The sequence below is a fragment of the Maniola jurtina genome, chromosome 15 (assembly GCF_905333055.1).
Source record: "Maniola jurtina chromosome 15, ilManJurt1.1, whole genome shotgun sequence".
NCBI classification, from domain to species: domain Eukaryota; kingdom Metazoa; phylum Arthropoda; class Insecta; order Lepidoptera; family Nymphalidae; genus Maniola; species Maniola jurtina.
In genome coordinates this window covers 13,955,004-13,981,733 of record NC_060043.1, presented here as the reverse complement: position 1 = coordinate 13,981,733, position 26,730 = coordinate 13,955,004, and the positions used below count along the sequence as shown (strand labels likewise).

At 36.8% G+C, this 26,730-nt stretch overlaps 1 protein-coding gene across 1 annotated transcript; it reads right to left on the bottom strand.

The window, feature by feature from the left end:
- Positions 1 to 1,572: 1,572 nt before the first annotated feature.
- LOC123872545 (putative inorganic phosphate cotransporter) lies at positions 1,573 to 26,730 on the bottom strand. The gene is made up of 11 exons (XM_045916872.1): positions 26,522 to 26,730; positions 13,403 to 13,533; positions 11,976 to 12,155; positions 11,547 to 11,685; positions 10,839 to 11,065; positions 10,224 to 10,373; positions 9,704 to 9,836; positions 9,153 to 9,277; positions 8,811 to 8,930; positions 8,034 to 8,166; positions 1,573 to 3,058 (listed from the first exon to the last, which is right to left on the bottom strand). Exons 1-11 carry the CDS (start codon positions 26,556 to 26,558, stop codon positions 2,988 to 2,990), a joined length of 1,446 nt encoding a protein of 481 aa, XP_045772828.1. The 5' UTR covers positions 26,559 to 26,730; the 3' UTR covers positions 1,573 to 2,987.

Sequence of the window (26,730 nt, the reverse complement as noted above, 5' to 3'; positions counted from 1 at the left end):
GCAGCTTTTTAAGGCTAGTTCGGCCGAAGCAATGTTAGAATTTAGTCATGTGGAGAGTATTTTAAAAGCTAAAAATTTTTTACCAAAAAAATAAAATACAATTTAGTCATGTGGAGATAAGAGTATTTTAGAAGCTAAAAAATTTGTTACAAAAAAAAACAGACTTTAATACTTTTTTTTAATTTTAATGTTTGTGGTTAACAAACACTAAAAATTAAAAAAAAATATACTACTGAATGAATTATGTACCTATACAAGAGATAATAATATTTTATGGAGGGGAGCTCCCCTGAAATAAAGCTTTTTATAATAATTTTGTTTGCAATATTCGGCTGAAAGCTGAAATTTATATGTTAATGTTTAAATTTAAAGTGATCACGTTCGGCAATTCAGAAGTTATACTCTGACAGACCGACAAACGGACAGATGGACGAGTTCACACAAGTAGACTCAGAGACCTCGCTTCACTCGGTCTTTTTGCGAATTTTGGGAATTAAATTCAATTTCCGAGTTCTTCAAACAGGTCTTTGAGAGCAGTATTGAGTTAACCTGAACTTTGATCCCGTGTCATGGTAATTCGAAGGTATCAAATCCCTTTGAAAATAAATAAATAATTTTGTAACATAAGACCTCTCTACTATAAAAGAGGGATTTTGTGAAATTCAATTCAGAAAAGAGAAGAAAGTTAAAGTTATCCGACTCGTCATTACTTTCAAACTAAACTATGTAATAGTAATAAGTAGGGATAGGTACCTTAAATCAAAGTTTTGAATCCTTGCTTATTGAACCAACTATCCAAAACTATTTTAACCCAGAATAATTTATGGAAAAAAACCGACAAAGTACGAGTCAGACTCGAGCACAGAGGGCCCGTACCGTGACCCTAAAATAGTTTTAGATTTATCGTGCAATCTGTCGGAAAAAATACCCAAGTACGGTCCTACTTGAGTATTTATTCCGAAATTTTGCACAATCCTCCATACTAATATTATAAATGCGAAAGTGTGTCTGTCTGTCTGTCTATCTATCTGTCTGTCTGCTGCCTTTTCACGGCCCAATAGTGTAACCGATTCGGACGAAATTTGGTACAGGGTTAGCTTATATCCCAGGGACGGACATAGGCTACTTTTAATCACGGAAAATCAAAGAGTTCCCGCGGGATTCGTAAAGACCCATCCACTTAACCGGTTTGTATGAAATTTGGTACCGAAGTAGCTTGCGTCCCTGTTATCGAAATAGGCAACGTTTTATCCCGGAAAATCAAACAGTTCCCACGGGATCTATAAAAATCTAAATCCACGCGGAGGAAGTCGCGGGCATCCTCTAGTTCATTGTAAGTTTGTACATAAATCACATTGGCAAAGGCGCCATCTAACTTGTGCTATACGAACTCCAAAGCATTGCAATTTGTTGTGAGCACCATCTTAGCCTTCATATTATTAAACGATAGAATTTGCTCACTGTGAAGCAACTCGGCACCTCCGTGTTTTATAAACAGTTCATCAGTATGTACACAGATGGCAGTTTGTCAGAATCGCAAAATGATGCATGCAGCATATAAAATAAAACAAATGAAATGAAATTTTCTATAATAATATTATTATTATAACAATTTTTATTTAAATAATTTTATTATTAAATCTCCATCCAAACACACACTACTTACTACAGACTTCTCTTAATCTAAATTAAAACTTAAATATTGTTTATAAATTAATAAATAATTATTTATTTACAAAGCTATAGATTACCTGTAACATCACTGTTCTTTGGTGACGTGAAAAATAGTTATAATGGTAACATTTGGGAAACTGTTTTCATGTTTGTGTCGATTCGTTGTTAATTCATAGGTTAGCTAGGTGTATAATGTGTATAATATGTATAGGTAGAGGTACCCGTATAAGTAGAAAAATTGGTAATAAGTACCTAGGTAAGTACCTACTTAAGTAACATCAGTTAATTTTTTTTTGAATATAAACTTCTTTACGGACATTTAGGATTAAAAAGTATGCTTCTGAAAATCATATTACACAATTGAAGATAATGTACCTAAATGATAAATGGGCGTGGATTTGACCTGCAGCTCGCTCTAGCAACGACTTCAATTACTTTTATATATGGCCATAGTATTGTATATCAAATATTTGAAAAGGGCAACCGCCGAATATTTGCTGGTTCTTCAACCAAACCAGTACCTACGTATTTGACGATTCAAAAGTACTTGTAAAAGTTTATTTGAATTTAAAAAATGCCTGTTTCTATTCTAACTTTTTGGGAATCTCAATACAACCATAATTTTCATAAAACGCTCAAGTAAAAGAAAATGAGATAATCTTCGCGAAAACTTTGTACCTACTTAGAGTGAAAAGTTACGGAAAGAAAAGCAGACAGTTGAGTAGGTACATAGTAGTTCATAAAGCTAATTAAAAAGTTAGGATGCGTAACAATCTCCCAAGTTTCTCTACAGAGTATAAATAATTTTGCTGAAACGTTAGAAACTCCAAAAGCGACCTAAATAGCTCAAAGATTAGCGAGCTGAAGTGACAATGGGCAGCTCATGTCTGACCAGAACGGATGGAGTGGAGACCGTGTACCGGTAAGCGCAGTGTGGGACAGCCCGCTTGACCGATGACCTGAAGAAGGTGGCGGGAAGCGGGTGGATGAGAAAGGCAGAGGACCGTGTTTGGTGGCGCGCTCTTGGCCTATGTCTAGCAGTGGACGCATACAGGCTGATGGAATGGAATGGATTGGTTAGAAACTAATGCGCAATGCACACCTGCAGTGGACAACTATAGGACCTCTATAACGACAGGGACATCGTCAAAATTCGATAACTACATGCATGTCTACGGTGTGGTCAAATGTGTACTTAAACCTTTTCTAGTTTATATAAATTATTAGGTATATGTGATACAGTATCACAAAACTTCAGCAAATCGCTTGCGAAATCATGACTAGTGTTCAACCAAATATCATATAAGCTGTTGTCAAAACTTGTGCTCTCCCGTCTTTTCCTTTTTCGTGGACTTGACTTCCTCGGATTTCTTCGCTCCATCCTCTGTAAAATAATAAACTGTGTTATAATTTCCCCATGATACGGGCTGTCCTAGTTTAGAGGCCAGGACTCCATGAAACTCGCATGTAAAAGTTTTTGATTAATAAATTTTCATTTGATTTTATTCATTTAATTTATATCTTCGTCCTTTTTTTAATTTTGATGTCTTCTTGACTATGTTTGAATTTGAAATTTTATTAATTTTGATAAAATTACAGTACTAACTTCAGTAGATGTATCATAATGAAATTCTCTGTTATGCGATTTTTGGGGGTGTTATAAGGGTAAATGGAAGGGGCGTTATAAGGGTAAAACGGAGCCTTAAGGCTATCCTTGCCAACGATCCCCCGTCGATTTCCTACGTATGATATTATTGTTCTTATCTCTATCTGCCCTGGTTCGTGCATTCTCGGTTCCTAGATCGGTACATTTGTGATGACCAAATTTCAAATTGCTGTGATTGGCTGAATTTACCATGTTCTTGCTGCGACAGTGAGTTTGAGCCACTAGCGGAACAATGTTAGCCGGTCAGAAATGATTGCAATTAGTCAACCTGTTTGACGTCCGTGTTCTGTTTTCGATTACAAAAAAGAAAAAATTGTTGTTGCAATCATCAATTTTAGCAAATAGTGAAAGAGAGTCGGCCAATCAGAGGTCACAACTACCGTCACGCTTTCTGTCACACTATGGCAGTAGGCATACCGAGTAATGAAAACAATTTTTCATTCTGTCTAGGTCGAAGTAGGGTTGCCACCTGGCTCTTTTTGATTTACAGGCTACCACCATCAAAAATACGGGGTTTAGATTTGAAGAAATTTGAAAATTTGAAGTATTTGAAGAAATAGGCGGTGGTTCTCTCTGAAATGCATGGAAAGCCTATTTAGATATTTCAGTTTATTTGTAAGTTTTGTATTTTTTCTCTGTATGTTGCCGTGTCTTGATTGGTGAACTGTGTTTGCAATGTGGTTTTAAATAAAAGATTTATTTATTTAAATAGCTTTTAAAAACTCTTAGTGTTGTAAAGCAAAATGTTATACATTTCATGCATACAATCTTTTCATTTCAACTTAAAATTACATTTAATTTGTAATTCCACCTTCACAGTATCAATACTATGGCCGTAGCCAGGAATCGATTGCGGGAGAGGTTTTATCAGGGCCGGAACTGAATCCTGTCATGAGGAAAAAAACATTCGCTCAACTTTATGGGCTAATTACCTGGTTAGTGGAATTTCGCCTTTCAATGTGACAGTGAGATAAAATACAACAATAAATAAGCGCGAGCGCAGTGAGCCTAAGTGTTTTTGGTTCAATACAGAAAAAAATAAAGTGAATGGGAAACGAGTGTAGCCATAGCAAGATTTTATTTTTTAAAGCTTCCTATCTATACTAATATTACGAATACGACAGTATATCTATTTACCTATCTATTTGTTACCCTTTCACGGCCCATCTTCTTTACCAAAATTTTGGTACTTACTATTCAGAGGTAACTTGCATCCCAGACATTTTTTTTTAGGCGGCTTTTTAGCCCGGAAAATCCCCCACGGAATTTTTAAAAATCTAAATTCATGCAAACGAAATTGCGATACACCAAGTAATAGAAATTCAAAGCGCGAGTGAAGTGAGCGCAAAATGTTTGATATATTTCCAAAAAAAAATTGGTAAGCAAATGCAAGAAATAGTGTAAGTATTATTTTAGGCTTAGGTTTTTGACGGCTTCCCAGGCGCAGTCGCCATTTCAAAATTTCTGGTCTGGTGGGAGGCTTCGGTCATGGCTAGTTATATGGTTAGTATGGCCCTAACGGCCAAGAAATTAGACTGCATCATCACTTACCACTAGAAAAGATTAAAGTCACGGGCTAACTTGTATAAAAAAAGGCTTACATCCTCAAACCAAGCCCCGCCGCCTTGGCTACGACCATGATCAATATCGAGTGGGTTTCGGCTATGCATTGCCGCAAAAGGAAAATATTCTTTCTACTGGACATAACGTCAGTGTTTGATTTCGCCAGCCAGCTCCTGCTGAATTTGTAAAAAACCGGCCAAGTGCGAGTCAGACCCACGCACCGAGGGTTCCGTATTCGGGTATTTTTTCCGACATTTTACTCGAGAAATCAAAAACTGTTATGCATTAAAAAAATATGCATAAAAATAAATAAAAATCTGTTTTAGAATGAACAGGTAAAGCCCTTTCATATGATAACCCACTTGATATATGTAGTTATCTTACTTTGAAAATTGAAAATACTAATATTTGTTCATGAACACATGACAGACGGATAGAAGGACAGATGGACAGATGGACAGACGGAAAGACTGACAGACTGACAGACAACGAAGTGATCCTATAAGAGTTCTTTTTTGCTTTTGAGTTACGGAACCCTAAAAATATTTAGTTTTATTTGCCCCGTATTTTATTTTCATAATTACAGGTTTCTGTATCCTGAAATACGGGATAACCAGTAAAATACGGGGCCTCTGGCAACCCTATTCGGAAAACACTGTCACATTCAAGTTAATGTCAAATATTTTGTTTTCAATTACAGAAAGCTGCATCAATCATTATTACAATATTTTCTTTGTTGTGATTGGCTGAATTTTTGAGTTTCAGCCAATAAACAGACTGTTTGCCAATTAAACGTCATAACAATATAAATGCCAGAAAGTTTAACCAAATAAAACAAACTTAATGAGAACCTAGTGAGAATGCAAACGGCACACATTATTCATCATTCTACATATTATAGTAGTCGTTCACTTTGGTAATAGTCAGATTGTCATCAGTAAAATTGATATTGGTTGATGTATCGTAAATTATTGTTTCGGTGACAAATATTTTTATTATCGATGATGATATCTTTGAACAGAATGGAATAGAATGAAATGGAATGGAATACAATGATAAATTTTTATTCCTGTAAACTTTTAGGTAAACTTCAAAGTGTTTTTGGATGGTCAGAAAAATTTACCACTGGTTCGGAATGCCGTTCCTACGTTTTCTAGGGTTTCGTACCTCAAAATGAAAAACGGAACTCTTATAGGATCACTTTGTTGTCTATCTCTCTGTCTGTCGTGTGTGTCAAGAAAACCTCTAGGGTACTTCCTGTTGACTCAAAACCATGAAATTTGGCAGGTAATCTAACTGCGTAATTTTGGGTAGTTTTTTTAATCGATAAAGAAAGTTTGCGACATTGTTCAATAAAAAATTTGGATTCCAACTCCTCAACCCTGATGTTGCAGGGGACCTGACTACTAAAGCTAATGGGATTTAAAAAGTGTCGATTATTAATTGATATTGAAGGTATCTATACCAAGTAAACACTTTGTCGTTGACCTCAACCCTGATGCTGTAAGAAATTGCATTCCTAAATCCTGGTGATCCCTCGGGATTTGAAAAGGATAATCCGTTTAAATATTCTTACGTGATACAGAAACAAGTTGCATCCCGGGGACGGGCTATTACGGAGAGGCAACTTTTGTTCTGGGAAATGAAAGGATCGGGATTTTTAAAAACCTAAATCCACGCGAGCGAAGCTGCGGGCATTAGCTAGTTGTAAATATATTTAGAAGCTACTATAAGATAATAGATAAGGTATTTATTTCCTTATATTTTTATTGTATGGCAGCGCGCGGTTTTAAATTATAAATTGCACGTCCTGTCCTTTTCTGTAATACATTTTTTTCTCAATATCTACCGCTTTATCTCATAGCAAGAGTCTGTAAGACATAATACAGTGAAAATAGGCAAAATATACAATTTTTGCAGTTTCCACGTCAGTACCTGTCGAATTTTTCTAACAGTGTAAGCAGCAGAGCTGAGTTTACCATCAAGTGTTGATATGTGGGTGTTCCATAGAAGCTTTGCATCTAACATTATACCGAGAAACACGGGGTTCTCCTATATTTTCAACATATGATTATTTATCAATGAATTTATGTCATTTAAGGTCCTGGTATTGGGCAGTGTGAATTCAACACACTTAGATTTCTTTGCATTTGGAAGTAAATTGTTAGCAATAAATCAGAGAGTGACCTGTGATATGGCATTACATATAGTATACATTGTCAAAAATTATAATATTAAAGCTGTGCGTATTGCGTGAGGAATAGGTTGCAAGAGAGTTGCAACTTGCAGGGTTTGATGCATGCGCTATTGCCAGCAAACATGAGACATATTTTTATCTACAGGCAACGTCTGAGTAGGTAACGCATACGTCTAACGCAAGTTGAAATGTACCAGTGTATTTAGTTAGACCTATCGACAAGTTTGGAGTTGGGTGCAGTCTAAATGTGGCCCGTGTGTTTAGACTGTCAGTTTCTGTCAGTTTCACGTGTCGTCCCCCGCACTTCACCACCCCGCTTGCACAAATCGAGACAGCACGAAATTTTCAAGATTTCTGGGTGTAATTTCTGGTTTTCGTAGTTCCCACATAATTATAACAATATAAAATATATAACGATAATTTTTTTACTACATAATATTCATTAAATTTTCTAGGTCTGTGGTTTTTCCAAATTTCATTAAATTGCTTCGTTGTCTAGAAAAACGAGCACAAAGTTGGGCCTTTTTTTAAAGAAAAATACAAATCTTTGAGCCCCTGTAATTTTAAAACTACATATTTTTAGAAAAATCTAAAACACCACAGACACAGATATTAGTTTTTAGACTATGTCTGCAAAATTTCATGGACTTTGGTTGCTTAATATTCAAATGAAATGGGAACTACGATTGTATGGAGTAAGTGACGGAGAGAGCTCTGTTAACTGTCTCTCAGTCTGTCCGCGTGTCACGGGTCTCTAGCTGGGGTAGACGAAATGAGTTACAAACTAGAAGTTATAGTATTTAGTGTAGAACCTAAATATTGAATTACCTTAGATAATACAAATATTCACTTTTTACTGAAGAAGCAAATCCCTTTACAGCAGGCGTCAATAATTTGACAAATCTCTAGCTCAGTGGTAAATGATGGACTTACCAATAGTAGTGTTGTGTTGGGGCTCGTTCCAGGGCTGCACCTTGTCCGACATGAAGAGGATGAAGAACAAGTTGGCGAGGAAGTAGAATGCGATGCTGATGAAGAACACCTTCCGCCAGTCTGTGGCACTTGTCTAGAAGTTATAGTTATTGTTAATCTACATGTTCAAATGGTGAAGGAAAACATCGTGAGGAAACCTGGGCGTTTTCCATGATGTTCTCAAACGTATAAAGTCTGCCAATCCAAGCCTAGTCGGTTTAACTGTTAGGCTGTGAAAAACTGGCACATGGACAGACAGACAGACAGACACGCTTTCGCATTTATAATATTAGTATGGAGTATGGCTAGTAAGAGGGACTGCTTAACTGTCATAACGCGGTACAGTTCAAACTATCAAGTAAAAAAAAATTAGTTTTTCGCATTTAGTTTTTTTTGTAACATAGACTTATAGATAAGAAAGGATTTTTAGCTGTTCCACCCGACCACAAACTATACATATAGAGTGGGTAAAAATCAATTGCTTCGTATCACTGTTCTCTCGCCTTATTCGAACTGGCAAATTGATTTTATCTGTCCCTAAACTATAAACAAAGATAAAACTGGATATTCCCTCATCTACTACTATATACTGGGTGTTGAAGCAGACCTAAACAGAGTGGGACTATCGTAGGACCATGTCAACGCAGCAGCCAAAAATAGGGAGACTTGGAAAACAACTGCTGCAGCCCTAAGCTCCATGAGGGAATAAAAGAACTCCATCGTCATCATCATCTTTACCTCATCAGTAACGACGAAGGACACGCTCAGCGGTGCCAGGATGGAGAAGATGTTCCCGAAGCCGTTGGTGATGCCCATCAGAGTGCTGGCGAAGTTCGGAGACAGGTCGATGTGGGAGATCTGAAAGGAATAATGAATTTGAAAGCCATCACGATACCAGTAATTTAGCAGAGAACCTTTTCGTTGGCTGAACGACAAGAATAACAATGATTGAAAATAATAATCTAATATAATTAGTCTATGTCTAAACATCACAACATTGTTCAGGAAAAACAAGAAAATCTCTTTGGACAAAGCAATCTTTAGCTGGTTTAGTTGTACTATTAGGAACCTGGAGCTTACCAAGAAGCCGACATAGTGGGCACCATTGAGACCCACTGTGAGTGTGAGCATCACAACCGCGAGTGACAAGTGCCCGGCAGGTATGTAGGACAGCGCGAGTAGAGACGCTGCAGGGCCCCAGAACGCTAGAAAATAAGGAAATAAAACAAACTAAGTGCGAATCAGACTCGCATGCGAAGGGTCCCATACTATCGTACACGATATACCTAACACCATCATGTAGAACTCTGCAAGGTAATAACGGTCTGCGCCATCTATATGTGAGTTTGTGTACCAATTTTTTTTTTTGTGAACACATTTTAATTTTTTTTGTAAGTATGATGTAATCACAAATTTACGTTTTTCGGATTTTTTTGCTTTTCAAGACCCAGCTGTTTAAGATATATTTTATTATTTTATCACGTACCAGCTCGTTTGCTCGCTATTAAAAAAATATCAGTCAATTTCACCTTTTATATAAATAAATTATATCTTACTAACCATATGGGAAGAACACTACCGAAAACAGCATTTTGGAAAGCAAAAGATAAAGAAAAGGTGAATAGTCATACCAATGGTATTGAAGATCTTCCTGCAGGTGGCGAGAGTACAAATGTTCCTGTTGACAATGAACTCGGCGCACCAGCTGAACACGAAGCTGAGGATGTACATGGCCACGTATGGCAATGCTGACAGAAGACCATTCTGGAAATTAAAAAAATATATAAACAAGGAAAAACTAAGTGACTGAGCATACCAATCTCCTCCTATTGGCACAAAAATACCATAAATAGTCGAGTAAAAACATTCACGATGATCGAAATTCTATGTTACGTAATTGGTATGAAGTTGTGATACCAAACTCGTTCCATTTATCTCAACTTTATTTTCCTTGAAGTATACTTTTTGTCTTAGGTGCTCAAAGACAAAATCAACTTCAGAAAAAATCATCTTTTATAAGTAGTTTTACAACAATGGAGGAACTGGTAAACTCTTGGTGAACCAATAAACTAACTCTTCCAAACTGCCAAACAATTACACTCTTTTAGTTGGCTAAAAAGACTCGATTAAAAATTATTAAGAAGGACTTACGCTCTTAATATCAACTCCAAGAACTTTGTCCATATAAGAAGGCATCTCCGTCAACAGTGTCCAAAAACCAAGACTTTGCCCGCTATGCGCCAACAGGATGGACCAGAATGGCAAGGAAGTCCAGATTCCCTTCCAAGGCACCGGCATTTTCTGTGAAAGAAATAAATGTAAACATTTTAACAAAAGTAAAGAATAACTTCAGAAACATAAAATTCAGGGCAATCTTGGGCTGCTTTTTCACCAGAAAACTTCTTTTTTCTTCTTCTTAACCAAGTTTCCATCTATTATGCGTGGTGCAACTCCCCGCCGGGATCTTCCATATCCAACGTCACTCCAGAAGCCGAGTAGACCACCTAGGTTGCTGAGGATTTCCCGGTGTGAGGCTGGGGAGGCTTCCACCAGAGATGTCCTTATGTATTTTTTGTATGTATCATATGAACCGCGTATAAGCAAGTGTAGTGTGAGACGCCCTCTAATACGATGGGCCGAAGAAATTAAAGATGCTGGCGGGTAGTGGCTGGATGAGAAAAGCTGAGGGCCGGTTGTGGTGGCACTCTACTGGCTCATGATGATGATGATGATGACGATAATATGGTACACTCTTGAGATCCTTACCTTTTGCTCGTTAATACCATGCGAGCCAGCGCTGCTCTCGATGTACTTCATCTCCTCCTTGGAGATCCAGCGGCTGGTGCTGGGGTTGGAGGCGCCCCACACGAACCACAGCACCGACCACGCGAGGCAGGTGGCTCCGGCCAGGTAGTACACCGACGGCCAGCCCCAGCTGCTGTCACACAGAACTCCGGCTATCATCATCTCTATGATAGTTCCTAGCTGTGCACCTGTTGAAAATAGATCTATATTTAGAGAAACTGGCAAACTAACATACATATAAATGTACAGCTCAAACTGTTGGTTCTAAGAACTTGAGAATTAGTATAACATTAGTTTTCTACTAAAGATTTTTTTATTTCTGCATAATACTTGTGCTTGACGACAATCATGCTTAAAAAGTAAAAGTAAGGTTGTAGCGCGTTTACCTAGAAGATCCCTGTTCCCTCTTGTTTTGAAGGTATAAAAAAAGAATTTATTTTCTAAGGATATTAAGGTCCGCTGCATATTATGAGAAATGGGTTGTCAGATGTAGCGCTCACTCTGCAAGCATCTGGCAGACTGCAAGGTCTAGTAAAAAGTAATATGAGTAGAGTATGTTCTGACATGGGTCAGAATTTCTTCTGACAAACAATCTCTGACATATTATCATCAGAGTAAGCAGATTCAGGTCAAATAAACGATCATACTAGAAGAAGGAGAATAATTTACCAGAATATACAACAGTTCCTATCCGACTCCGCTCCTCCACTGGCGCCCACTGCCCCAGCAGTCCGTGCAGACTGGGGTACAGTAGACCCTGGAAGAGGCCCATGACTATCCTGCATCCACACACTGCCTGCCAACCTCCCTAGTCAAATGAATAAATACAGTATAAATTTTTAAGTGTCATCAAAAAAAATTGAAGATTTAGTATAATTTATAGTTAATTACATGAAAGAGCCAAACGACTTTGAATATCTTAAAAAATGTTCCAAATATAAATTATTATTCTCTTATTGTATTTACATGGTATATAATGTTCACAAGGCTATGTTGACTCAATAACGACAGAAATTCAAACTCTATTCTGAAGTACCTATTCAACAAATAGAACTTGAAAACTTTTCAGGTTCTATTGGCCATGAAACAAAATGTCACCTTGACAGCAGCATAAGGTAAGACGAGGTTGACAAGTCCGGTCATGAGCATGGACACCAGAATGATGAGGCGGCCACCGAAGCGGCCGACGAACATTCCAGCTGGAATCTGCAGCACGATGTAGCCCCAGAAGAACGAAGACAAGATCGTGTCCCGAGTGGACTGGCTCCAGTCGAACACCTGGAAAGTTAAAATATGTTGAAAAAAATCCGTCAAGCGCGAGTCAGAGTTATCTACTTAATCACAAATTAACGGTTTTTGGATTTTTTTCTTCATTTGTGCTAAAAGACATTAGCTACCTGCATTTCAGATAAACGAGAAGTACACCTTAGATTTTGGTTCCCTTCACGTATCATAACAGACACGACAGACGGGCAGACAGACAGACAACGAAGTGACCCTCTAAGGGTTTCTGTTTTTCTCTGAAAATACGGGACACTAAAAATTTAAAGAATAATATTATTAATATTATAATATTATTATCGATAAAGAAAGGATTATGCCAATTGTTTATTATTATTGGAGTTAGTTATTTGTGTGTGTATGTGATTGATCTTTACCCTGATCTACAATAGCCGTTTTAAATGTATTAATAGGTCTAAAATCTTTATTATGAAAAGTCTAACAAAATTTTGCAGATCCACATCCACATGGAAAAAAAAGAAAAAACCTAGGTATTCATAAAATCTTGAATTCAAACCTACGCCACGCGATAAAATCGGATGGACAAAACCAAATCGGGTAAATTCTTTGCTATCCCAAAAACGGAATGAACGAAATACTAAAATCATGGAGCCGCAAGGAATAAAAGCGAACGAATTCCCAGTATCCACAGAATTGGAGGAATTTAGGATTTTTGAAATCCTAAACCAACCGTTTCATATTCACTGTATGAATAAACATAAGGCGAACTTACTAGAAAGGAAAGTCAATGTTTGTGAAATGAAAACCAGTAGGTACGTAGGTATTTTACACAAACGATTGCTTTAAGATCTGTTTCATTTTGTTTCTACAATATTCTCTGGTGGTGCTCTCCTGGGATCGAACCTCCGACCTCCCCCAGCATAACCACTAAGTTATCACCTCTCACTTATGGAGTTATATTGACCGGCGATGGATCATTATGATGATGACGATGATGATGATAATATTCTCTAGATGTATAACAACAACAATTATTGAGTTAGGTTGTCAAACTGTAAAAGGAAAACGCTGCGAGGAAACCTGCATGCGTATCTATATAACTCTACAATGTTTTCAAAGGTGTGTGAAGTATTAGCCTGTTCTCAGTAGTGGGCTGGCAATGATAATGTGCAAAAGGTCAAATGAAGGTCTGTGTGGAAACCAGCCCTGAAAAAGCAGATATCAGGATGCTATCAGAAATTTTATGGGGACGATATTCTGACCAAGATATTATGATCCCTTACCTTATACCCGTAGTCGTTGTCCTTGGTCATGGCGAGGATGGTGACGCTCATGCTGACGCGCGTGGCGTACGACACCACCGTCGCCAGGAACAGCAGCAGCGCCACCAGGTGCCGCACGCCCAGCAGCTTGTCTGCAACCAAAAAACAATCTAAAGACCATACACATAAGGTTCAAAGTTGCTCGGGTCTATAATGTTCTGTTACCAACTGTCACAAGATAATGATAGCTAGGTAGGTATTCATTACGAAAATTTTGTTTTAGGGCTTGCCAATTTTTAATCCGTTCCATTCCGTTTAATTACCATAGACACGAGAGCCAAAGTTGCTAATGGTTTCCTGACCGATATCCGGCCACCGCAGTCAATTTCAACTGACACTAGAGAACTACACTGGAGTACATACTAGAGCGGGAGACCAACGACTTTAATATGATCTTGTATGTGGACGTGTTGGGTTGTGTATGTGTGTGTGTGTGTGTGTGTGTGTGTGCCATCAATTAAGAATTAGTACTTTTAAATCGATGATGTTCGCGTAATATCAAGAGTTACTTCGAAATAAATGCATCTGCCGTATGATGCAACCAGAATAATTAATACTTCCTAACGCAAGATTGGTGATCAGTTCTGTTTGCGATTAGATCCATCCAATTTCCAGTAGCAATGAGCTGGAGTATTCCAATCCCAAGTCTTTGACGCGTCCGAGCCAATATCTGTGTACGTCCGTCTATTACCTGAAATTCCAATTTCTGCGCAATATCCTAGCGAGACTTGAAAGGTAATCAAGCATCATCATCACTCATTACCCGTATTATAAACTAGCTGATGCCCGTGATTTCGTTCGCGTGGATATAAGTTTTTCAAAAATCCCGTAGGAACTCTTTAATTTTCCGGAATAAAAAGTAGCCTATGTGTTAATCCAAGGTATCATTTATCTCCATCAGCCAAATCCGTCCGGTAGTTTTTGCGCGAAAGAGTAACAAACATACACACAAACTTTCGTCTTCATAATATTAGTGTGACAGTGTGAAGTGTGATGCGATGCGACGTTGTATTTGCTTGTTGGTTTGTTCGCGTCACGTCGCAATGGAGCAACGCATGCATTACATGCAAAATCTCGGGTTCAATCAATCAAAATCCCAGTGGTTTAGTGATGTTCGTTGATTTATCAGTCAAATCCACCTATTCATTAGACACATAATATAGGTAATACTAGATAACGCCACGACTTTGTCAGTGTGGATTGAGTTTTTCTAAAAATCTCGTGGGAACTCTTTGATTTTCCGAGACAGAAAGTAACTCATGTTCGTCTCCGAGATGCAGGCTATCTCTGCACCAAATTCGAAAGGACAAGTCGTGAAAAGGTAGCAGACAGATATACTTTCGTATAATATTAAGTATGGATTGCAAAAACGATCATGCACCTGATATAATTGATATAATAATGAAAATAATTATGTAGATACCCAGTTACTAACACAGTATAATAAAATTGATTTTAGCCAATCCATACTGACATTATTAAACGTGAAAGTATATCTTTCTAGTAAGTACCTTTTATTGACTCAAGTACTGTACCCATCTTTATGAAATTAGCCAAAGAAATAGCTAATATCACATAAACTGCTATTATTTTCTATTGCGTTCGACCGAGCACAGTCAAGTCACGCGTGTAATGTATCGCAAAATATCCATCAGAGAAGACCTTTTGTTTTGGGATTTCCCAATTTTTCTTATTTACGAGATTAGGGGAAAATAACCCGAAAATTGTTCTACGATGTGGGAATTTTTACAAGACTGAATATTATAGTGGGCTCTATTATTACAAGAGCTGCAACATTCTGTACAAGTGTAAATTAAAAATTTATAACACCCCCGACAAGTTAAGGTCACAGTAACTAGAAAACAGCTGATAACTATCAAACGGCTGAACCGATTTTCTTGGATTATAGCTAAGAACACTCTCGATCAAGCCACCTTTCAAACAAACAAAAACTAAATTAAAATCAATTCATTAGTTTAGGAGCTACGATGCCACAGACAGATACACAGATACACACGTCAAACTTATAACACCCCTCTTATTGGGTTGGGGGTTAAAAATTGAATCAAACTTTCTTGTTTAGGGTCCGTACCTGAACTACTAAGCCTCCGCTGTCCGTCCGTCCGTATGTCTGTTAGCGTGCTGTATTTCGTAAACCGTAATAGGTAGGGTATTTCTATTGCAGCTATAACGACAAAATAATTAAAAAATCCAAAATGAAAATTAAAAATAAAAAGACTGCTAAAATCATAACCCTTCCTTTCGGCTTTGCCGTAGTCGGGTAATAATACCTAAGTGTTATTTCTTGTACGATGGTACGGAACCCTTCCTGTGCGAGTCTGACTCGCACTTGACTGATTTTATTTATTTATTCCAATACAATATGTTAGCACTAGACTGCGTCGTAAGAGTTCTCAAAGCTTCCTATGGCCACCGAGGGGGGTTTAGTGGGGAGAAATCCCCCTTAACCTGATCTTTCCTTAAAGAAAGGTATTTTAAGAAAATATCCCCGTGAACAAGAAAAAGCTTTCCATGAGCTGGTTAGCTTGGGATTACCTACAAGCCGGACCGTCTGGTTTAAAATCCGGTCAAACGGAAGAAGTTGGTACTGCGGTGCACCAAATTAGGTGACCAAATTACCACTAACAAACCAACAATAAATCAAATTAATACCAAACAAAATTCCAACTAAACATCTATATAAATTCAAGAGACACACACTATTGTTCGCGCGGCTGTCCGTGCGTCAAAACTCACCACACAATCAGGCAGTAGCTACCCCGCTCACGTAGCGAATGACCCATTACCTATGTTTTGATCGCATGTGGATTTATGTGATCATTCAATCATTTATCTGATCAATTATTTGTTTTGACGATGCTCCTGGCGCAGTGGTGGGCTCTCTGGTCGGTGGGAGGTCTGAAGCTCGATTCCCGGCTGGGGTAATTTGGGAATTTATGTACCCCTACTTATAATAAAACTATAACTGGTCGATTTCTGTACATTTAATTTATTTAGCTAATCGGAGAAAACAATATTATTATAGATATAGACCCCAAAAATAGTTTTTTTTTGGAATTTTTGTCTGTCTGTCTGTTCACGCATCACGCGAAAACTACTGAACGGATTTAAATGTAATTTGTTATATACATATAATAATTATTATATCCATACAAAAATTAAGTTACAAAATTATTTATCTAGGCATAATTTGATTTGACTCTGTCGGGAAATGGACTATCGTACGTCAGACAAGTAATAGTAAAAAACCCTGTCGCTAATCAAAAATAATTGCTTTTATGATTGTAATTTGCTATCTGAATGTAATTTGTGTAACCACTCTGGATACAAAGAAGTTATTACGAAAAAAGTCTGTCTGTTCTTGTGCCATCAGTTTTTCTCACGGATTCTTTCCGATACAATTATAGAAGGTAATTAATTGTTTACGTAAGTATTGTGCTACAGTTTTAAAATAATTTTTCAATAAACATAGGTTTTTTAAAATTTTCTCAATTTTCTGAAAATGTCCAAGTACAATTTCATCATCAATATATTCATCATCATGTTCAACCGATAGACATCCAACCCTTGACATTGTCTCTTGTAGTGGACTTCCCTGTGACTCTTTTGATTTCCTTTGCCCACTAAGTGGGGGTGACGAAACTGAAGTGCCAATGGGAATTCAAAAAACTGAAAGACGTTGGGGCACAGGGTCCAAGGTGCTAATCACTACTTACCCATATTGTCACTACCTTGTTAAATACGAAAGTGTGTTTGTTTGATAGTTATTGGTTTGTTGGTTTATTGGTTTGTCCTTCAATCACGCTGCAACGAAGCACTAGATTAATAAGATTTTTACATGGATATTTAAAGACCTGGAGACTGACATAGGCCACTTTTTTATACTGGAAAATCAAAGAGTTCCCACAGTTTTTTTGAACACCTAAATTCACGCAGAAGTCGCGGGCATCAGCTAGTAACATAATTAACCCCCGACCCAAAAAGAGGGGTGTTATAAGTAGTTTGACGTGTGTATCTGTCTGTGGCATCGTAGCTCCTAAACTACTGAACCTTTTCTAGTTACTGTAACCTTCACTTGTTGGGGGTATTATAAATTTTTAAGAGGGCTCTCTCCGTCACTCGTTTCCACTCGTTTCATACAATCGTAGTTCCAATTTCATTTGAATATTAAGCAACCTAAGTCCATGAAATTTTGCAGACATATTCTAGAAACTAATATCTATGTCTGTGGTTTTCCAGATTTCTGTTAAAATATTCGGTTTCAAAGTTACGCGGTCTTAAAATTTTCATACAAATCTTGGAGCCCCTGTAATTTTAAAACTACATATTTTTAGAAAAATCTAAAACACCACAGACACAGATATTAGTTTCTAGAATATGTTTGCAAAATTTCATGGACTTTGGTTGCTTAATATTCAAATGAAATTGGAACTACGATTGTATGAAACGAGTGACGGAGAGAGCCCTGTTAATTTACACTTGTAGTAATAATAAATTGTATTTCGGCCTACTTACTGTCATATTGATGATCAGCTACAACAGCTGTTGTATCTGTCTTCTCTTCTAAAACACATTTATTCCTTCTGTTCGTAACGTACACCATTTTTGGACGTTTAACGTTAACTAAAACTCTTTATTTTATCACTTTCCAATAAAATTCTTATCGACATGTTAATGCAATTGCTGAAATGTTTGGAGTTCAACGAATTTTCACATAGACGATAAGACTTTAATAGCATTTTGATAACAATAATTATTTACAATATATAGGTACCATTGATATACAAAATCTAAGATTGTACATTGGTATGTGCTCAGCATAAAAAGTAACAGATAAAACTGAGAGCTAGAATTAAACGTTTTTCATTTTCATTTATCTATACCAAGTAAATACTTTGTCGTTGACCTCGAGGACCCAACTCCTCAACCATGATGCTGTAAGGAATTTCACCCCTATATCCTGGTGATCCCACGGCGTTTTTAAAGGATCATCTGGGGACGGGCTATTACGGATTGGCTACTTTTGCCATAGAAAATCAAAAGTTCCCACGGGATTTTTAAAAACATAATCCACGCGGGCGAAGCTGCTGGCACCATCTAGTATTTTTAATTATATTATCTTTTTATTACAATTGTTTGTCTGTGTTGTGTTTGTATGTGTAGTCACACAGCTTTTAAACGAGTTTATGATTATATTCATTACAGTAATTTACGGTGAAAGATATACCGGATGTCTTTGTAATAACAATTAATAAAATTATAAAGTTTGTAAAATAGAAAATTGAGGTTAATCGAAGATTGTGTACAATTGTAATGAGTTGTCATAAATAAACAGATAGATAACGCAAATGCTTTTAAATTTTACACGAGTCATTTGATGACGTGATTTTATTGATTAGATATTACAATAATATTACAATTTATTCTAACTAATCCCCTTTCTTTTACATTGTAAAGAATTTAATATTTTACACGATCTAAAATTATCGATTGAGTATGCGATAAAGAGATTTACAATTAGTATCCAGTCTAATTCAGTTTCTTATATCACTTCCTTCCAATACTCTAACCACGGAGAGAAATTAGTATACGGCTCTCACTGTTACGTAATTCCATACAAATGACAAAACAAAAACTCAGTGGGCATTTACCATTATGAGTCATCTAATGTGAATCCACGTTTCAGATGAAAAAACTTAGATATTTGGAGCAATTTTCGAAAAAAAATATCTAATGTGGATATTGTATCCAATCAAGTTTCTACTTCATGGGGAATTTAGATGGAAGCTCCAAAAAGCACGGATGTGATTAGTTTCACTCGTGAGGTAGGTACCTAAGTCACCCAGCAACTTACATTACTATTATCTCCTCAAGTAAAACTGGCAGTTTAATGTAAAACCAACTCCTGTAGTCTTGCCTTCACAATCCACAAGAATAAAGATATTAACAAAAATGTAGACGTTTTTCAAAGTTTGGAACAATGCATCGGCAAAAAGTTACATGTCTGTCGGAATCTACTGGATATATTTCGGAGAGTGTGCCCAAGAGCTTTTTGACCAGGTTCATTTTTGTTACCGCAAGACATCGTCAAGGTCTGTATTCGTACGTAGTCAAAATTCCACAGACAATATACGAAGTGGATTTAAAAACCCTCTACAGTCTACGGGATCCCGAATCCACACCGAGTGTAAGTTAAGGGTTAATCATACTAATATTATAAAGGCGAAAGTTTGTGTGTATGTGTGTGTGTATGTTTGTTGCTCCTTCACGCAAAAATTACCTACTAGACGGATTTGACTGAAATTTGGAATGGAGATAGCTATTATCCTGAATTAGCACATAGGCTACTTTTATCCCGGAAAATCAAAGAGTTCCCACGGGATTTCGAAAAACCGAAATCCACGCGGGCGAAGTCGCGTTCATCGGCTAGTATTTAATAGATGTTCGACCAACGCTACTTGAATAATACGATTAAACATTAGATAAAAACAAATTAAGTGTGCAGGTAGGTAGGTTAAGTAGGTGAAGAGTTGTTACGAATGACAACACTTCAGATAATATTGATATTGTGTGATTGTTATTAACTTGTTCTGTTACTACCAGAAGAGAACTTGAAAAACCATTTAAAATTAATATACCTACAAACTTCTAAGTTTAACGGTTTTATTTAATTTACTTAATGCGATAAATGCGACGGTCTGTCTATCTGCTAGTTTTCATGGTCCATCCGTTCAACTAATTTTGACAAAAGTTACAATGGTAATTTGCATCCTAGGGATGGATAAAGGCTATTTTTTGTCCCGAAAAATTAAAAAGTTCTCACTATCGCAGATGAATTTATAAATTAGCGCATCAGCTAATATTTATTAAAATATAATTATTTTTCATAGAAGATTGTTTTAAATTCAACGCATGCCAGGCATTAAGATGGTTAAGTTTATTAGGTGTTATCTTCTGCTATAGTTAAAACCTATAAAATAGAAACCTTGCAATATTTCTTCCTTATTTTGAACAATACATAATAATTAACCATAGCCCATAATTTAAATATTTTTATTAGTTACTTAATGGGATGTAAATAACTTTTATAAGGCCGATAGGTTTCACCTGTAGTTTTATTGTTAGACTAATATTTCCAATTATTGTTTAACAACGATTTTTCTTATTAATTTTACTTTTTAAATATATAAAAAAACATACTTAAGTAATTTTATTATTGTTAAAAATACAAAGGCGATTGTCGCTTTCAAATGGCCCAATTTTATATACTCAAGTAGTTAATAATTAGGAGTGCTTTGTGCTTTGTTAGTCAGTTAAGTATGTTCACCTTGAGACCCTGAGAGGTGACCCTAGCCCAGATAATATTGGGGCGAGTGCACAAGTGGCAGAATGAAATTCCATCGGTACGAATAGCTCCCGTTGCGTATCTTATCTGGTGTTTACAGTGATTTACTATTGATGAGTTTTATCGATAGCTAGTCACCATGATCAACTCATTCGTTTGGCCATGGTTTACCACGCTGGGCAAATGCGTATTGGCAGACTTCACACACATTGTAAAGAACCCTCAGGCATACAGGTTCCCGGTGTGCGATAGTGGGCCTAGTTAAGTGATATCAAGTGATTTTGCTTTGTCTTTGTTTGTTTTTGACTTAGTCATTGGGTTTGTAGGTAATATGACGGCAAAGCCACCCTGATGGAAGGAGTTGTGGTATTCTGTAGTAGGAATCACGACGCAAAGAGAGAGGAGACTCATAATTTTTTCATGTATTTTTTTTAGAGAATATTAGGCATAACTATGACTAATATTCTCCTTTTCCTTCCAACTAAGCATATGCCGTACAGCTTGCACCCGCCAGTGTGCGATTATTTAATAGCAAATATGACTTCCTTCAAATCATTACTCAGGGGAACAGATCCGGCAGAAGACCACCTGGCCGAAGAAGAACATCGTGGCTCAAGAATTGACACCAATGGTACGGGAACAGTACCCGATCTCTTTTCCACGCAGCTGCGTCCAAGGTGCAAATAACCGTAATGGTTGTCAACCTTCGGTAGGAGATGGCACTTCAAGAAGTAGTGTGCTATTATGGGCGGGTACAAACTTAGATTTGTCACTATCTTCTTCTTTCCTCTTCTTCTTTATGTGCCTCTCCATTACTGAAGGTTAGAAGTTGTTTAAACTTCTCCTTGTCCATGTCTAGCCGGAATAGTTCTCCAACTGTTTTTATGCCGGTCCACTCCCTTATGTTACGTAGCCATGACTTCTTCCTTCTTCTTCTTTCTTAGTCCTTATTAATTCATTGTTGGACATGGAGTAGGCCTCCGCACGTGCCCTCCATTCTTCTCGATGCTGGGCGAGCCTTCTCGAAGTTTTTCCTGCTAACTTGGCAATGTCGTCGGACCAACGGGATGGTGGTCTTTAAACTCTATGTTTGACTTTACGGCAATTTAGTGCAACGTGTGAGGTTCGAACCGCCGACCTTTCGGATTTCAGTCCGCTTTTAACCGTTGAGCTCTATTGAGGCTTTCACGTATGTCAACAATGCCGGCCACATCGCTACACACAATCGACGATTACAGCAACAATCGTAATGGGAAAATGGGCGTGACTCTGACGCGGACCTTGATACTACATGACATGCCCATCTCACTTGAAATGATGCACAACTTGATGTAAATGTATACTTACACCACCTACCTCTAATATCTATAGCTATATCCTTTGGACCATTTTGGTTGCCTGGAAGAGATCGCTAGGTAGCGATAAGGCCGCCAAATTGTACCTATATTTTGTTGAGCTTTGTATGTGTTTTTCTGTACTAATTTTGTGGTGTACAATAAAAGTATATTCATTCATTCATTCATTCAACTTCACAATGACCACAGTATACACTGAGTAGCTACCGTACAGTTCGTTGATAGCTGAAATAATGTAAGTATTTCTGATTAAACGACCACGGCAGATAAACTCAACTATAGTCCGTACAAAATAAGTTCTCAAACACCATTTTAACTTTGTTGATAAACAGTTGTAGTTACAAAGTTATAATAAATTAAGCTAAGTACACTGGAAATGCTTATCTCTGAACAGAAATTTCTTCCAGCTTCCCGTTGAAGGTTGTGAGTAAGGCGCATTAATACGTGGAATAGGTCCTACGGTAGGTAGAGTACCTATTTATACAAAAAATCATTTTCGTCCTTTTTTAGCATATTGAAAACAAAAATATGCAGATACTCTGAATTTACTTTAGAGAAAAACATTAAAATCGACGACATTAACCACCTACCAAAAAAAAGGTTAATTTACAAAAAAATATATTATAATAGAGTTTTGGCAGATACGCCTACAGACGATTTTAATATTAAAATAAAAAGTCGTCCTTGACAGCCGCGCTGCTGCAATACAGCCGGCTGCGTCGCTATTCAACTACATCTTGTAGTAATGAACTACATAGAACGGTTGCTATGTCGCGATTTCTCCCACTTACACTTATAATGCTCGATCAGTTACCTTTTTTTTACCAGCGCTCAGGTTTTATTTTTAAAAACCTGCAGCATTAATGCTGAGTCGGGGCCTTTTCATCTCGTGCCATGTGGGTGTGCGTGTGGGTACAAGAACTCACTTTAAGTAATTGTTAATTATACCCTAGTTAAGACTTCGGCTTCGACGTTCAGGGGTTTCGGGGTTTGGTCCCGGCCACACACCTTTAACTCAGCAGATGCGTTTTACGCAAGATCAATATGGTGAAAGAAAACATCTTAATACCTGAGAACCCTGGGTAGTATTCTCAAAGGTGTGTGAAGTCTTGCTAGTTTTTACGGCCCATACGTTCAACCATGGTTCAATCCACTGAATAGAGTAGAAAATAATAGAATAGATTTTTATTCAAGTAGACTTATACAAGTGCTTTTGAATCGCCAAAATAATTTAGCACTGAGCAGATAAATAAGGTGTTTCATTCAATGGATCAACCGATTTTGACGAAACATAGCTTGCACCCCGGAGAAGGAAGGGGCTTAGGCTACTTTTGGTCCCGGGATATTAGAGTTCCCACGGGATTTTTAAAAAACCTGAATCCACAAAGTCAAAGTTGCGGACATCATTTATTCTTTTATTTTTTATTCAGATACAAATCAGCCCTTGACTACAATCTCACTTGGTGGTAAGTGATGATGCAGTCTAAGATGGAAGCGTGTTAACCAGGAAGTATTCACTATTATTACAGATATTATGGCATTATTACAGTTATTATGGTAGTTTTCACTAAACCCATGCTCCTTTGGCACTAGCACATCGTACCGGAACGCGGCACGGCTTTGCCTATAGGCGAAGCCGTGCCGCGGTAAACACTGGTCTTGGTACAGAGATCAAAAGAGTTCCCACTACATTTTTGAGAACCTAAATCCACGCGGACTAAGTCGCGGCCATCATCTAGTTTATAATAATATGTATGGAGAAGAAAATTCTTACAATAATTTATTGCAAGGTGTCACAATAAAACGAAAACAAAAGTAATTTAGAAATTGCTCAAAGCGGAATTTCTTTGTGAGATTTGGAAAATTTTCGTATCATCTCAATTCTAGTTACTTACAGTTAATAAACGTCAAAGAACTCAAAGACGAATTGAACAGTCGGAAAGTTTCTTACTAATTACATTTTTGTTCTCAATCTGGTACAATTTGTAAATTGGTGTGAAACAATTCGAAATGAGTAGGTACTTAATGAAATTCTCTACATTGACGGATTCTTAGAATTTGGAATCAAATTAAAGTTCTGAAAGGACATTCTGAAATAAACTTACATAGACTATACCTACTATTAACATACCAGAAGAAACTCAATAAAGATATAAGAATGAACAAATACAACCCTTATTGCTTGATCAAGGCTCGATACCCAACAAAACTTTGTAACTGCAATGTAACAAATTGATATAACATTTCCGCACACTCCGACCGTTCGAGCCAAAGAGCCGATCAAAAGATAGCTTTCTGAGATGAAAAAAATGTGTTTCAATTTTCAAAGTAAGATAACTATACCAAGTTGGGTATCATATGAAACAACTTTACTTGTATATTCTAAAACAGATTTTATTTATTTTTATGCATAATTATCGTGCAAAATGTTGGAAAAATACCCGAGTACGGAACCCTCGGTGCGCGAGTCTGACTCGCACTTGGCGGGTATTTTTTTTATTAATTATGACTGCCGTGGCTGAAATTCTGCTACCAGTATTATTGTTATATAGGTAAGTACCTGTAGTCTAGCATTGCCAATGATAAACATAATAACAAAATTCTACGTAATATATTGTTGTATTTTTATTAACAATCGCATGTGTGCAGAATTGAATGAAATGCCTGATTCGGTACACGGTATTGTACTGTACAGGGAAATGTTCTCAAGCTAGTTGTACTCGATGCTGTCCCCGTGGACGTCCACTGCTGGACGTGGCTCATCGTTGCTGCCATTGAAGGTTGCTGCATTTTGTTTCCGGTTCGGTCTATATCTATAGTAAACACCAGAGGCGCCTACTATACCTATGCTAGATTCACAGATGTAGCATAAGAGACACTGGAATACCCGGCTGAGTTTTTTGTGGGCTCTTCTCAGACCTGGGCGCGTTTGGAACCCTCGTAGCTTTAGTTTTAAGTTCCATAGTTGTTATCATCTTACATATCTAATTAGTCTGACCAACATATAGAAAAGCAGGTTAAATAGTACCTACTTTGAATAAATGATTTGAGTTTGAGTATAGCTTGTAGTACATGGCATAAAATATATATATTTTTTTGATTTTTGATATAAATTTATTTATGATTTTTTGAATAAATTTGTGATAAGTGGATAACTATTCATTTACAATATCGCTAATACTATAGATACGAATAAGGGATCAATACCACAACATAATGGTAAAGGTAAACAATAAACACTTGAACTACTTAATAGTAGGTATTTATATTATCTGCGATGTGAATTGTAGGATTTCTACAATAAATAAAAAAACCTGCCAAGTGCGAGTCCGACTCGCACACGAAGGGTTCCGTACCATCAAACAAGAAATACCTTCCTAACACTATGTAGGGTTTCTTAATTTGCATTTTGGAATTCGCCATCTTGGTTTTTGTTATTGGTTTTTATAGCGGCAATAGAAATACACATTTTGTGAAAATTTCAATTCTGTACCTATTACGGTTCACGAGATACAGCCTGCTGACATACAGACGGATAGCAGCTGAGGCTTAATAATACGAGTAGAGTCTCCCGTTGGCAACCTTTGCATACAGAACCCTAAAAATAAAACAGAGCTAGGTATAAAATAGTAGAGTCAACTGGTAGCCGTACCGGTATTTTGATAAAATACATTATGAAAAACCTGTTCTACTATCTAGTGTTATTATTATTCTAAAAACAGTTTTTTTCTTTCTCTAGGTATAGTTTTTTTTTTCAATAAGCAAAACTTCTTGTTTACTTTAATTATAAGTAAGTATAAGTTACGTTTATTCTAAATCTAAATCTAATATTCTTCGACCAGATATCTAGATTTAGGTTTTGAACTCTTTGATTTTCCGCCATAAAAATTAGCTATATCCGGGATGTTAGAGCTCTTTGTACGTACTTCGTCAAAATCTGTTGAACTGTTGGGAAGTGAAAAGTCGTCAGACCGAGTGACAGACAGACACACATTCGCATTTATAATATAAGTATGGGTACTAAGAATTATGCTCAGTAGATTTGTTTACTTTACAAGATTAGCTAAGTAATTAATTTTACTTGTGTCTTAATTGAATTTATGTAATCAATTATATTATATAAGGCATTAATACATATAAAATATATAATTTAGCTAGTTATTTATGTATCTTTGTTAATGTTTAATAGTCGTTCAACTAGAGATTTTGATAAATCAAAGTTTTTCTTCTGAGCAGCCGGGTCACCTGATGTTAATTGACTACCGCCGCTCATGAACATTTGCAGCACTAGAGGAACCATATGCAAATAAAAATAAAATTAATATTTAGAAATATTTACTGAAAATATTATTGACTTACCTGGTTTAGGCGCAGGCACATCTTCCACAGCACTCATCTTGAAAGTGTGATAACTCGGAAAATCCAATTTTTTTTCTTAAATTTTTTTAAAAGTTCCGTTTTAAATGTCAAAACTAGTTTTTTCTTTATTATGATTTTATTAATTCACAGTCCACTCGCGTAGGTTAGTCGTTGGAGAGTGCGCAAGGGCAGTGCCTTGGAGTGCAGGA

What these genes read in the sequence shown, in the direction of transcription:
- LOC123872545 (XM_045916872.1), bottom strand. Translation starts at nt 26,558, where the DNA reads ATGAGTGCTGTGGAAGATGTGCCTGCGCCTAAACCAG. An exon ending in TTGGAGTTGATATTAAGAGC is followed by an intron (nt 9,837 to 10,223) that starts GTAAGTCCTTCT and finishes TTTAATTTCCAG; the next exon opens with AATGGTCTTCTGTCAGCATT. An exon ending in CCCACTATGTCGGCTTCTTG is followed by an intron (nt 8,931 to 9,152) that starts GTAAGCTCCAGG and finishes TATTCCTTTCAG; the next exon opens with ATCTCCCACATCGACCTGTC.